The following is a 15,277-nucleotide window of genomic DNA, read 5'->3' as shown; positions in this document are numbered from 1 at the left end:
AACTGTGGGAGGAATCGGTGATTCAGTCCCTCTCACCCACTTCAGATCCATCAACAAGTACTGCCTCCTCTGGCCTAAGTCACCATCTGCCTGCCTGCTTTGTGCCTGAAACTCCTTCCTACCTGCTTGAACTGCCCCACCCCGCTGACTCTATGGTTCCTCCTCAGGAAGGTGGTTACTGACCAAATGTATAGTTACAACATCAAGTGAATCCTGCTGTCTTAGTTACTGCTCTATTGTTATGAAGAAACACCATGACCAACTCTCACAAAAGAAAGCATTTACTGGCGGCTTGCTTTCAATTTCAGAGGATTAGTCTATTATCGTCATGCTGGGAAGGAAAGACAAATGGATGGAGCAGGAGCTGAGAACTTTACATCCTAAACCACAGGGTGGTAGGCGGAGAGAAAAAGAGACACCGGGCCTGAGGTGTGCTTTTGAAACCTCAAAGCCCACCCCCAGCAACACACTTCCTCAAACAGGCCACACCTACCAACCCTTCCCAAACAGTTTATCAACTGGGGGGGACAAAGCATGCAAGTATGTGAGCCTCTGGGAGCCATTTTCACTTAAACCGCCACACCTGCCTTTATTAAAACCATCCAAGGCCTTCACATCTCCCTGTACACAAAAGGTGAAGGTTTTACTGTGGCTGTGGAGAACCTATGTAAGCTGCCTACTGCCTTCTGAGAACGCCCTGCTCTGTTCTATAGCCACTCTGCAGCAACGTAGCTCCTCATTGCTCAGCTGCCCACTCCAGCCACAAGGCCTCTGCCTGCTGCTTCCCTGCTTGCAACATCCCCTGGACTTTATAATGACCTCTCCATTTCTCTGTCCACTTGTCACCCCGCAGCCCTCCTTACATTCCTTCCTTTGCCTGCTTTATTTTTCACTCTAGCACTTAGACCTGTTGGATACACTCAATGTTCTGTTCATATCTGTGGGTTTTTTTTTGGGGGGGGGGGTCTTGTCCCCAACTCCAACTCTGCCATGATGTCAGCTCCACAGGTATGAGTTTTGTCTGTTATATGTCACTGTTGTATCCTCAACATTTACACTGACACCTGATTTACTAGTCATTTAGTATGTTAGTCAACTTCCCATCTCTGTGACAAAATGCATGGGCCAATCAACTTATAAGTGTATTATAAATTTATTTTTAAAGTGTGTGTGTGTGTGTGTGTGTGTGTGTGCGCGCGCGCGCGCGCACGCACACGTGCTTTCGTGCCTGTGAAGGCCAAAAGAGAGTGATGGATCTCTTGGAGCTGGAGTTACAGGTAGTTTTGAGCTGCCTGAAATGGATGCAGGGAATGGAACTTCAGTCTTTTGGAAGAAGCAGCAGGTGATCTTAACCCATAAGCCTTTCCTCTAACCCACACCCCCACATCCCCACTCTCTCCCATATTATAGATTCACAAGGAGAAAAATGTTTATTTTGGTTTCTGATTATATGTAGATGGTTCTGTTGCTTTCTTGCTTATGATGGAACCCTGTAAATCCTCATGACTCACCTCATGATGACCAGAAAGCAAAGAGAGGAGGCAAAAGAAGATGAGGTTCCAACATCCCCATCAAGGGTGTGCCATCACAGACTTCACTTCCTGCTATTAGACACCTTTGGGGCTGGAGAGATGACTCAGCTGTTTGGAGCACTGACTGCTCTTCCAAAGGACGTGGGTTCAATTCTTAGCACCCACATGACAACTCACAACTATCTGTAACTCCAGTTCCAGGGGATCCAATACCCTCACATAGACATAACACACAGGCCAAATACCAATGTATGTATGATGATGATGATGTAAAAGACCCACACCTTGGGCTGGAGAGATGGCTCAGAGTTTAAGAGCACTGACTGCTCTTCCAGAGGTTCTGAGTTCAATTCCCAGCAACCACATGGTGGCTCACAACCATCTATAATGAAATCTGGTGCCCTCTTCTGGTGTGCAGGCATACATGCAGAACACTGTATACAGAATAAGTACATAAATAAGTATTAAAAAAAAAAAAGACCCACATTTTTGTACCACACTTGAACCACAAGGTAGAGACCAAGCCTCCAAAAAAAGGCATTACGATAACATTTACTTTGGGCCATATAGAACTCTCCATAGTACCTAAGCCATACCCAGAACTTTAGCTACAAGGGAGCTGGGAAGGGGATAGTAATACTCTCAATCTCTGCAGATAAGCTGGCACATGGAAGAGTGACTTTAAAATAATATATAATAGACCACTGTGGCCTTGGAGTCAATTTACTGAAGCAAAACCACAGTCTTTTTCAATTAAATGGAATACACTAGAAAATAGCAGGGTATCCTATATGTATAGCCTAAGGATAAATTGTTGTTTCAGGAAACATCTTCCCAATCAGCAAACAAAACTATTCATCAGAATTCCTGGGGCTGGGGCATCAAACTTTCTTAAAAGTTTTGCAGTGGACTGGAAAGATAGTTCAAGAATACAGAGTGTGTCCCATTCTTCCACAGGATCCATGCTCAATACCCAGCACCCACACCAAGCTGCTTACCACTGCTTGTAACTCTGGCTGCAGGGCTCTGGCGCCCTCTTCTGGCCTTCTGGAATACTTTGTCTTTGCACATAGCCACACACAGGCACGATTTTACAAAAGAAGCCAGGTGGACACCAGTCTAACAGCTGGGGAAACAACATAGGATCGAAACAGGCCACCTGAACATGAATGTCAGTTTGGAGTCCTGGACAGTCTATGGGTCCTCTGGCAGTGGAACCAGGATGTATCCCTAGTGCAGGAACAGACTTCCAGAACCCATACCTCATGGAGAGATACTCCTTTAGCCTAGAGACACAGGGGAGGGCCTAGGGCCTGCCCCAAATGACTTGACAGATTTTGATGATCCCTCATGGAAGGCCTCACCCTCCCTGGGGAGTGGGATGGGGGTAGGTTGGGGCGTGGAAGGGAGGGAGAGGGAACTGGGACTGATATGTACAATAAGACTGTTTCTACTTTAAATAGCATCCAGGTGTGGTGGTCCACTGACTCCATCCTAGCACTTGCAAAGCAGAAGGAGGAGCTCTGTAAGGTTAAGGGCAGCCTGGAGTACATAGCAAATGAGCTCCAGGCCAGCTCCAACTAATTAAAGGTTGGAAAGTCAGCTGATGAGTGAAGAGCACCAGCCCATCTGGAACTCCAGTTCCAGAGATCCAATGCCCTCTACTGACCTCCTCAGGCAATGTACACACATGGCGCACAGACATAAAAACAAAATGTTTAAATGTTTTAAATTTAAATTTAAATTTCAGGGGCTGGAGAGGTGGCTCAGTGGGTAAGGATATTGGCTGCTCTTTCAGAGGGCCCACCCAGGTTTGCTTCCCAGAATCCACACAGCAACTCATGTAACTCCAATTCCAGGGGCATCTGACACACTCTTCTGGTCTCTTTGGACACTCCTTGAATATAGATGTTAAGAAGGAAGGAATGAAGGAAGGAGGGAGGGGAGGAGGGAAGGAGAGAGGAAGTTAAGAAGGAAAGGAGGGAGGGAGGAAGTTAGGAAGGCTTCCCCAGAAAAGGTGGCCGTGATGACACATGCCTTTGACCTCAGCACTTGGGGAGGTGGAAGCAGAAGGGTCTGGAGTTAGGCCAGCCTTAGCTACATATTGAGCTTGTGGTTAACCTGGGCTACATAAAATACTGCCTGAATTAATTCTAAAGTGCAACTGAGCCAGGGGTACAGTTTTGTCCTTCAGTTACCAATGCTTCAGCACCCACTGATCTAAGCTGGCAGCCTTTCCCTGGAGCCGGTATCTTTTGCAAGCCCATGGCCGACCTTCACTTTCTCTCTTCCGGTTTCAAAGTCCACGCTTCCTTTGAGGTATCTTCCCAACTTCCCCTTTGGCTCCCACTGACTGATTAGCCCTTTCTCTATTCCTGCAGTGCAACTGGATGAACCCCGAGGGTGGCTGACTTGGCCCCAGGGAGAGGTTACAGAAAACCCCACACCAAGGCCACCATGGGAAAGAGCTGCTAACTTAAAAGCACTTGGTATTCAGTGTGAGCCTCTGGAAAATCCTCCCTGGGACAGGGGATCAAGACAATCTTCCTTCTGACAAAGTCTCTGCAAAAATAAAGATAGTTCCTTGAGTGGTCAGTGAGGAGGACTTCTGAAGCAAACTGGAGGAGGAGCTTCAGGAAGGGGCAGGATAATCGTAATCCTATCTATTCTATGGCGTATCCTGACTGCCTCCACTAAGGCTTGCGATACCTGGAGCCAAGCCTCCTCGCTTAGACCCTGAGACACAGCCTGAGGGCAACAGGACCTGAGGACAACAGGAAGAGGGACAGTGCTCAGTAGACCTGAGATTTCCTCCACGATTCTTACCTTTGACCCCTCCCCAGAGGGCAGGGAAGAAGGGGTTAGCTTCTTTGGTTTTGAGATAGGGTCTCATGTAGCCCAGGCTAGTCTCAAATTCTCTATGTAGGCTGGGGACATGCTGTGGCACCCTTTTAATACCAGAATTTGGGAAATAGAGGCAGGCAGATCTCAAAGCCAGCCTGATCTACATAGTAAGTTTCTGGACAGCATGGGTTACACAGAAAGACTGTCTCAAATAATAATGACAACGATGATGATGATGATGATAACCCTTGTATATAGCCATGGATGACCTTGAACTCATGACCCTCCTGCCTCCATCTCTGAAGTGCTGGGGTAAATGTACCCCACCGCTCTCAGATATGAGATGCTGGGTATTGGACCCAGGACTTGGTGTACACTAAACAAGCACTCAAATATCTGAGCTACAATCTCAGCCTTCGCCCCTGTCCCAAGCAGGAAACCTAGGTGACTGATTTCTTCTAAGGATAAGAAGGGGTGAGCAATTTTGTTTTCTTTCTTATTTTCTGTAGATTTCAAGTTGCCTACCGTTGGGCATATACAGAAAACATAAAAGACTTCGTGAGATCACTCAAACAGTGCCTGATTGAGGTGACCTCTCAGGATCCAGGTTCCTAGCTCCTGGCCACTCTACTTCCTCCTCCTGCATAAGCAGCTCTGAGAACCATCTCACCGGGGTACAAATGACTGAAGCATATTTATAGACTGACCCTACATGTGGCCACTCACTTCTCAGCCAAGTGTAAAACTGCATAGTCATTTTCTCCCCAGACTGCAGGAAGGACTTGTACAAAGACTTTAGACTGTGGGAAGCCTATCAAAGGGTGCTTTGTCCTGAGGGAAGTAATAACAGAACTGCACACAGGACAGTCTGATCTGAGAAACAAGAGAGTTGCAGGCAGACTCAGTGAAGGGATAAAGTGTAGTCACGATGTAAATTTCAGTTCTCAAAGCCAGAGAAATAGAGACCAGAGGCAGGACCTTTAGCATGACACACTTGCCTGAAAACTTAGCTTCCCACCTACAGATGCTGACAGATATCCAGCACAAAGTCTTTGGAGGACAAAAGTACAAATGGAATCTGTCCACCACCCATGCACTCTTGAGACAGTCTCAAGAGGTCAGCCAGATGCTGAACTCTTCTTGTAGCCAAGAGTGACCTTGAACTCCTGATCCTCTGCTTTCCCCTCCCAAGTGCTGGGATTACAGATGAGTACCAACACATTTCATACTGTGAAGCAAGCCCTGGGCTCTGTGCATGCTATACAAGCACTCTACCAACTGAGCTACATTACCCACTGAGTCGCTCCCTTTTCTCCTGTGTTCAATTAACCAGGATGCTATGGAGGCCAAACACTTGGTTTACACATGTAAGGAACATCCAAGCAACTAGAAAACATTAGCCTCAGAACTGGGGCTGGAAGAACATTAGAGCTCACATCCTTCTCTGATAGATAGGTAAATGGAATCCAGTGATCTTAGTGGCTTTCGTGAGATCACTCAAACAGTGCCTGATTGAGGTGACCTCTCAGGATCCAGGTTCCTAGCTCCTGGCCACTCTACTTCCTCCTCCTGCATAAGCAGCTCTGAGAACCATCTCACTGGGGTACAAATGACTGAAGCATATTTATAGACTGACCATCAGCCTGTGGAATGAGTGGTCCCTACATGTGGTCACTCAGGAACCCTTATGTCAGAGGGCTGGGTTAGTAGACGGTATAACAGACACGAACCTGCAGCATTCCCTCAGACCACACAGCTCCTGCAGAATGTCAGGCAAGAGGAGAGTCTTCACCTGTCTGCTCCTGCTCTTCTTGTGTGACATCTGTTATGATTTGTGGTTTCTTTCCCTGCTGTTAGTTTTTGGGGCAGTGTCTCGTGTATCCCAGGCTGGTCTTGAACTTGCTTTGTAGTCAAGGATAACACTGAACTTCTGATCCTCCTGTTTTCAGTTCCTGAGTGCCCCTGGATTATAGGCACTGGTTTATATGGTCTGAAGATTAATTAAACCCAGGGTTTTCATGCATGTTAGGTGAGTACTATATCAACTGAACTACATCCCCAGTACCATGATACATGTGTGGAGGTCAGAGAACAAATTACAGGAACCAGTTCTTTTCATGCAAATACCAAGGATCAAAATCAAGTTGTCAGATATGGTGGCAAGTACTATACCCACTGAGCCATCTCACCAGCCCCCTATAGACTAGTATACTTTACAGGCTAGTGAGAGACCATCTCAAATATGAAGACAGCCCCTGAGGAAGGACACACTGAGCAAGTTCTTTGGCTTCCACACATACCTGCACACAAGCACGTGCACACACACACACACACACACACACACACACACAGAGAGAGAGAGAGAGAGAGAGAGAGAGAGAGAGAGAGTGTGTGTGTCTAGGGAGCTCAATTCATATGGAGAAGGCACCAAAGAAGAAAAGTTTCCGGAATGCACCCTCCTAAGGAGCCCTGAGTGGAGGACAACACTAGGCATGGCACCAGAGTCTAGGATTGGATGAGAGAAACAATGGCTAACACCTTCCTCCTTAAGGATGTCCTGAGATTTGCTGTTTGTACCATATTGGGAAGACAAAAAAAGGGGTCCTGAATTGGGATGCAGAACTATGAGCACCCCTCACAGATGCAGAGGGACCCAGCATCTGATGCTGTTTCTTCACTTCTCTATATAAAGAACATGATTGTTGATGGAGGCGTGGTGCATCACTTGGTGTCTGCTTGACATAGCACATCACACCATGCCATGGCACACCAGATCAGGCCATGCTAGGTCACACTACACAACATGTGACAGTTCTGGTCCATGCTGGAAAGGCAGAATGCAGAGGTCTCTGTCCCAGCTCTGTTCCTCATATAATTTGCTGTGAGACTTTAGCAAGTTACTTAAACCCTTCTCAGCCTCTTTTCGTTTATCTTTCAATCAGGCTTCTCTGAGGGTGGACATGAGGTTCACAGACTCACACAAAGTGCCGTACCATTAGTTCCCAGCATTTGGAAAGCAGCTGGGACAGTTTGTGGAGGGGGGGGCGAGAAACAGGTTTTGTGTTTGTTTCCATTTGTTTTGTTTGCTTTGTTTTTATTTGTTTTTTTTTGGAGGAGTTTGAACTTGATTATTTTGTGGTTTTTAAAAAATCTACTTATTTGCTTTTTTTAATTTTTGGCTTTAGTTTTGAACTTTGTGAGACAGGTCTTATATGGCTCAGGCTGCAACTGGCTATGCAGCTGAGGACAGTCTTGAACTCCTGATCTCTTACCTCTGCCTCTCAAGTATTGGGCTGCAGGATGAATCATATGCCCAGCCGTTGATTCTGTTTGGGGGAGAGTGGTCACAGTTCCTCCTCCCCCCCTTCTTTTTCTTCTTCTCCTATTGAGACAAGGTCTCTCTGGAGCCCTGGAACCCCGGCTGTCAAAAACCTCACTAGATAGACCAGGCTGGCCTTGAACTCAGAGATTTGCTTCCCTTTGCCTCCCTGCATGCACTTAGCATGCTTGTCTGTGAGTTTATGTGCAGGAACATATAGAGACCAGCAGAGGGCGTCAGATCCCCCTGGAACTGAGTTACAATGTGGGTGCTAAAAACTGAACCTAAGTCCTCAGCAGTCCTCTAGCCTCTGTCTCTTGTGCACTGGACATTACAAGTGTGAGCTGCTGTGCCTTACATTTCTGTCTTGTTTTTGTGGCTCTAACCCCAGCCCCAGGCACACAAACGAGTGTCTTACCAATGAGCTACATCCCTAGCCCATCATTACTATTGGAATTTTCAACTGCCATTTGTTGTCCCTACTGACGATGGTCCCACGCAAGAACACTTGGAATGCTATTGTCTGGAGGACACTGGGCCTGAAAGGAACCTCAGAAATTTAGTCAAGAGCCCAGGCTCTAAACCAGCAGTTCTCAACCTTACTAATGCTGTGACCTCATACTGTGGTGACCCCAATCATACATTTCATTGCTACTTCCTAACTGCAGGGTTGCTGCTGCTAGGAATGGTAATGCAAACATCTGCTACGTGGTCTAAGGGGGTCTCCACCCACAGGCTGAGAACCACTGCTCCAGATTATGCCATACCCTGTCGTCTGTGAGACTCAGCTGTTCTCCCCCTTTTCTTCCTCTCCCTCCATTTCTCCTTCTCTGTGGTGCTGAGGATGGAACCCCAGAACCCAGAATTTTTTGCATGTGAGACCAGCACTCTCCTACTGAGCTACACAACCAACCTCCCCACCCTGAAGATCCAGCCATTGAGGTGCCAAGTTCTTGCAGAAGTGCCACCCTCAACCTCCCTCCACAGAGGTTCCCTGACTTAACCACAACTTTCATGACTTCCTCCCTGTGTCTAGCTGACACGTTTCCTGTCCCCCTTTTTGTTTTCTCACATCTCATGTTTCCTAACTTCTCCTCATTCAAGCCAACCTCAAGCCAGTCTCTACAGCCCTGCTTCTTTGGTCAGCCCTGGGACTGAAAATCTTCCCTCACCACAGCCACAGTCACCCTGGAGACCAGTCAAGAGACAAGATGCCTAGGTGATGCTGGCATCCTGTTTGCCCTGCCTGTCATTTATTGCCTGAGCCTCAGAGATATGAGGAGGCATTCCCCTTCACCACTCACTGCACCCATATCGCAAAGTGCCAAAACAACAAAAATAACAAAAAAAGCAAAGGGCCACACCACTAGAGTCCACTTCAGAAAGGTGGGATGTCCCAGTCTAAGTCCCTTGTGGTGATACATTATTTATGATCTAATAAAGCTTGCCTGAAGATGCAAAGCTAGCCACAGCCATAGCGGCTGGGCAGTGGTGACACACACCTTTAATCTCAGGCCTCAGGAGACAGAGGCAGATGGATCTCGGTGAGTTCAAGGTCACCTGGGGCTACATGAGAGTGTATCAGTCTAAAAGGGAAACAGAGCTCATGCCTTTAATCCCAGCACCAGAGAGGTATATAAAACAGGAGCTCAGCGTCTCATGTTGTATTCTGGCATTCAGTCTCCAGCCACATTGAGGATTCATGGAGACAGGATCACCCTTGCAGTCTGAGGCAGAGGTAAGAGCTAGTGACTGGCTGCTTTTCCTTCTGACCTTCAACTTGAACCCCAATATCTATCTCTGGGTTTTTATTATTCATGCTACAGTCCCTCATTATCAGCATACCAAACCCAGTGAGAAGCTGTCTTCATTCATCACAGCTGGCTGGGCCAGCTGTTATGGGGTAGGGGTGGAGAGCCTTTATCCTTAAAAATCAAAAACTCAGGCCAGGCAGTGGTGGTCTTTAATCCTAGCACTCGGGAGGCGGAGGTAGGTGGATCTCTGTGAGTTCGAGACCAGGCTGATCTATAGAGCAAGTTCCAGGACAGCCTCCAAAGCCACAGAGAAACCCTGTCTTGAAAAGCCAAAACAAAAAACACAAAACAAACAAGAGCAAAAAACAAAGAAAACCTCAGAACTGGTTCTCTGCTCAGGGTTCTTTTTATTTTACTTGTTTATGTGATTCTCTCTCTCTCTCTCTCTCTCTCTCTCTCTCTCTCTCTCTCTCTCTCAGATATTAGAGGTAGTGTTAAAAAGAGTTGAGAAAGGCAGGAGAGTGCTGCTACTTTATTTGTTTAGAGACAGGGCCTCACTTAATCCAGGCTGACCTCAAACTTCCTACCTGCTTCAGTCTCCCAAGGATTAGAATTGCAGAATTGCAGCCCCATGCACACAGGTTTGATTTTTATGAGACAGGGTAGGGTCTTGCCATGTAACCCAACTAGCCTTGAGCTCACAAAGATTTGCCAGCCTCAGCCTCCTGAGTATCGGGGTTACAGGCATTTGTCTCCACACCTCAATTTTTGCTCAGATTTCTCCTCCTCCATCTTCCTTCTATGGGATCTCAGACAGCTCAGGCTAGTCTTGAACCTGCTATTTAGGCAAGGATGGTCTTGTATGAATGATCCTTTACCTCCCCGGTGCTGGCATTACCGGTGTGTACCACCACTCAGTTTTTGTAGTGTTGGCTATCAGACCCAGGGCCTAGTATGTACTCTACACAATTCTACCAACAGAGCCAGAATCATAGCCCTACACCGAACTCTGACCTCTTCTTGGCACTTGCTGGATAACACAGGAGGTGAGCTCCAGAGAGGGAGCCCTATGTCTGTCTGTTTAATTGATACCTGGAAAATGCTGTCGCAAAGCTTCAAGGATGAATGGATGACTTGGCACACAATCGCTCAACTTTGACCTAATGGAATTCAGGTGATGTTACTGAGTGCTTCCTGCAGGTGAGGCATAAAACCAGGACCTAAGATTGATTATCTGTGGTTCCAACAAATCCACTCTCCACCACTGGGCACATCCACCCTGCACTATAGCCAGGCAGGTTGACCTTTATGGAGAGTACCATCAGGTTATTTACTTCATATCTGCCAATGCCATGAGAACAGCGACAGGAAAATGGGATCTTTCCGCATCCAGCCAGATGCCTACATCCTCCACAAGAGGCCAGGACTTCAGACAGCCACTCTGCGCCCTCAATATCTTGGGCCTCAGGTGGACACACAGCATCCTCGACAGCTTCCGGGAGTTTCCTACATTCTACCCAATCTTTCAGAGAAAGTTTTTACTGAACTCTTCTCAGCTTACCTGAGCCCCTACCTACAGTGCTGGCCCCAAGCCTTATGATCGGTGATAGATCAGCAGGTAAAAGTACTTCACCACACAAGCTTAAAGACCGGAGCTAAGTCTCTGAAGCCCACAGGAGGAGAACTGACTCTAAAAGCTGTCCTCCATATGCAATCACACTTGTGCACACACACCATACACAAAGACTCACACTTATGCACATACACCATACACAAACATGCACAATAATAATAAGTAAACATTAAAGACAAATATATCAAAGGATGGGCTTAGCAACTATCCCTTCCTGGTCTCTGGCTCACTGGGAAAGCCTTCTCCATCCTGCCCACAGAAGAAACAACCTCCATCTGATTGCACTTGGTTTTGGGTGGAAAACAACACGGACTTTTTCAAATCTTAATTTTAACTGTACTCTGAAGAGTTAATATGTTCAGATGGCACAAAATTTAAAAATATAGAACCATGTGTACACATGTGTTCTTTCACCTCTGCCCAGGGTGGGAAGCAGTGGTCCCTTTCATAACTGACCATATCATGGTTAATCAGGATGCCAACACAAGCCATACTCAGGTTCCCATTGATTCCTACTTGCTGGGTCACTGCTAAGAGTTTATAACTCAGGACCGGTGAGATGGCTCAATGGGTAATGATGCTTGCAGACAAACTTGACAACCCCCAGGACCCACACAGTAGACAGAGAACCAATTCTGAAATAATTGGAGTATATACATGTGTGCCATGTACATATGTGTGCATGTATATTCTCATACAATAAATAATAAATAAATAAATAAAGCTCACAATTTAACATGCAAGGAAGTACTGCCTCAGACTCTAAGCCCACCAGAGTCAATGCCTTGGCTCAAATTCAAGCATTTGGGAGATCCAGACAGCATGGCCTCCAAGCAGTTTCTCACACACTGGAACAATCAAAAAGTAACCATAGAATAGGAAAGAAGTGATACTTTCCTCGCAGTTCGGCAATGCTTCCTCAGATTAAAGCAAGGAACAAAAGTAGAGCCTAATTTGGTTGGCAGTTTACAAATAGTTTGCCTTTATAATCTAATAATGCACTAAATAAGTTAGTTATTAACTTATAATAAATAAAAAAAAAACAAGTAGCTGGGAATGGCAGCACATGCCTGCAGTTCCAGCACTTGGGAGGTAGGAGGGTTAGTTCAAGGCCAGCTTCGGATGTGTATCCAGTGTGAGGCCAACCTCAGCTACATGCTATCCTGTCTTTAAAAATCTGAACCCCTGGTCATTCTTATCTACCTCCCAAGTGCTAGCTAGGATAATGAGCATGTACCACCATGGCAAGCTATAAAGCAAAATCTTAAGTCACTGAGAGCCAGGTGTGGTAGTTCATACCTTTAATTCCAGCACTTGGAGGCAGGACAAGGTGGATATCTGTGAGTTCAAGGCCAACCCTATGTCCTGTCCCCCAGAAAAACAATTGAACAGCATAATTATTTCAGTTCCTAGGACTATCCCCCAAAGCACTGTGATGGCTAACAGAAATCTTTACCTTCTTTCAATTTGCCCAACACAGACCACAAGGTCATAAATTAGAGATAGAGAAGTGAGTAACTCGGTGATCAGTGACTTTTCACACTGCAGTTAATGAGGTGAAATAAGAACTCTGACACCCTCCAGACAGACAGTCCAGGGACAAAGTGGTCACATTATGCATGGGACAACAGAGACCCTGGGGACAGTGGCTGTGAGCTTAACCATCACCAGCTGACCAGAGGGAACTTATCACCCCTGCTATTTGACCGAGTTCTCTCATTTGCATATCTCCAGCAGCAGAGGCGTGTGGTGTATGTGTGTGTGTGTGTGTGTGTGTGTGTGTGTGTGTGTGTGTGTGTGGTGTGAGCCAGCCCTCTTCACTGCCCTGAGGAGCTGGGAATGGTACCTTAGCACTCAGTGCTTATGAGGGACAAAGGCCACCATAGCCTCCCAGCAACCACAGAAATAACATGCCTATTCATCTGAATTATGAAAGAAGAGGAGCTTGGCTAGAAAGGTGGGTGGAGGCCAAAGGGAGAACCATGCTACATAGTCCCAGGACTTTCAGAGCCAGGCTTTCTTTCTTTACCCACAAGTGCGGCCAGTGGGAGAGCCTTAGGTATTTTGTTTGTTTTGAGCAAGGTCTCAAATAGCCCAGGGGGCCTCCCACTTCTTTGTAGTTTAGGATGGCCTTAAACTTCTGATCTTCTGGCCTCTACTCCTCCCCACCTGCCCAAGCACTGGGATTACAGGCAAGAGCCACCAAGCAGTGCTGAGCCTGAAGCTTTCTTGAGGTTCCTCTCAACACAAACAAAAACGCAGAGGGCAGAGTCCCTGTTTGAAAGTCACCCTGTCACTCTACACTTCTGCAGCTCCCACTTCCATCCCAAGGCTTTGGTTTGAGCATCGTGGCCTGGAGTCCAGCTCAGGTCTAAGCAGCGGCTTAAGTCACTTGGCCTTCATAGCCCTGCCTGTAAAGTGGGACCAAATACTCTGGCGACCCCTGCAGTGAGGGATGGGATCAAATACTCTGGGGACCCCCGCAGTGAGCCATGGGAATCTCCTAGCCCGCAGGGCAGAATGCCAAGGTAAATGAGCTCAGATGCAGCAGTGGCAGTGGGCAGAGGTTGCACAGCTTAGACGGGCACTGCGTGTGTCTGCCAAACAGACCTCAGCGGGCCATTCGTTTGCTTCTTTATACTCGTCTACCGGGTCCTCCCAAAGCCATCTGTCTTCCTGTGCCCATTTTGCCGCGGAGGAAACTGAAAGTGCGGGGTAAAAATGACTTCCCCAGGGTGACAATACGGAGGAGGCAGGGCTAGCATAGGATCTGCCGAGCACACGACGCAGCCTCCTCCCCTCTGCAGTCTCCCTCCTATCCGCCCTGGGCTGCCGAGCTCCGGCCATTAGAACGATCCAAGTTTCTCAGAAATAAACCCTAAAATTCCCGGCTCGGTTTCCTGTCTGCATCCCGGGGCTGGGACTCAGGATCCTGGGGTTCGCTAGAAGTACCTCCACTAGCACTGCGCTCTCCGCCTCCCAGCCCAGTCGGGGTTCCCGCATCCACGTGGTGTAGCCGCGGACACAGCAAGGCTGAAGGGGACAGTGCAGGGTGGAGGGTACAGGGCAGAGCGAAGGGGCGTAACGCGCGGCAGGATGGCCAGTGCAGGATAGGAGGAGGAAAGGCGGAACCTCCGAGGGGACAAGGGTCTCCGCACCTGGGGAAAACCCGGGGACCCCTTACCTTTCCTGAAGGGCATCGCGTCGGGGACGCTGCGCGGGGAGCTGGCCCGCGACACCTGGGCAGGCAGACGTCCAAGTGGCAGCCCCGAGGCTCGGGGCTGCCTGCGGGCGATGGGGCCGGCGAGGGAGGGGAAAGGGACATATTTGGTCACAGCCTGGCACGTCACTGCGCGGAGGAGGCCCCGCCGCGGAGCAGGAAGCGCGGGAGTCGCGTCACCCGTGCGCTCTGGGCGCCTGCGGGTGGTGGCCGGGAGCCCGGAGTGGGCGACCAGGTCCCGCCCTGAGCCTAGAGCCCTGGAGGTGCCCCCTCCCTGTGCAGATGCTAAGCGTGGAGTAAAACCACCTGGAAGAGGATAAAAACTAGCTCATTCGGGCTGTATAGGAAGGGACTTGGAGGAATTTTTTTTTTTTTTATTTTGCATTAATAAAGTTGGGGCGTTCAAATGGCTGCTTGACTTGTATAGTCACTAAATATAGGCTGAAGGAGCAGCCTAGAAAAACCGATTTTTAACAGTATTCGTGCCAAGCTGGTTTTCCACCCTTCCTGCTACAGTGTCCTGCCCCAGCTCCTATGTACTGCACACCTGATAAAAAGTGTTCGTCTTTAAGACTCATAGGAGTGAATGGTTTGTTTCTCCAGAGTCTGAAACAGTTCCTCACCCACAGCTTGATAATCTGTCAAGAGAAAGTGTAGCCTAGGGAACGAGGAGGGGGAGGCAGCTTTCCTCGGTACATTTATTTTGCCTCTGTGAGATCGACAGAAGGAAGAAATACCTTGATAGTTGATTGGTCTAAACGTCCCAAAGAGGGTCCTCTTTTTGGTTAATTAAGGCTTTCCATAACTAACCAAGCCTGGTGTAATGTCATTAGCCTGGTAATTAATCCTAGTACTTGAGGCCTAGAGGCAAGACTACTGTCCCTCCTAGGCCAACCTGGCCTACATAGACAAACCTCATAAAATAAACTAACAAGAAAAAAGGATAGCATATTAATTCTTAGTTTGTAGTCAAAG

General features: G+C 47.7%; 1 protein-coding gene across 1 annotated transcript in view; it reads right to left on the bottom strand.

Annotated features, from left to right (window-relative positions):
* Pfkfb3 (6-phosphofructo-2-kinase/fructose-2,6-biphosphatase 3) overlaps positions 1–14,534 on the bottom strand; it is an 82,771-nt gene extending 68,237 nt beyond the window's left edge. The window contains exon 1 of the mRNA XM_051194825.1: positions 14,267–14,534. Within this exon, the coding sequence (XP_051050782.1) occupies positions 14,267–14,282 (16 nt within the window). The 5' untranslated portion in view covers positions 14,283–14,534. The remainder of the gene's footprint in view (positions 1–14,266) is intronic.
* Between the last annotated feature and the right edge of the window lie 743 nt (positions 14,535–15,277).

Source organism: Phodopus roborovskii, unplaced genomic scaffold (assembly GCF_943737965.1).
Source record: "Phodopus roborovskii unplaced genomic scaffold, PHOROB, whole genome shotgun sequence".
Lineage (NCBI taxonomy): Eukaryota > Metazoa > Chordata > Mammalia > Rodentia > Cricetidae > Phodopus > Phodopus roborovskii.
This window is presented reverse-complemented; position numbering and strand designations above follow the sequence as displayed.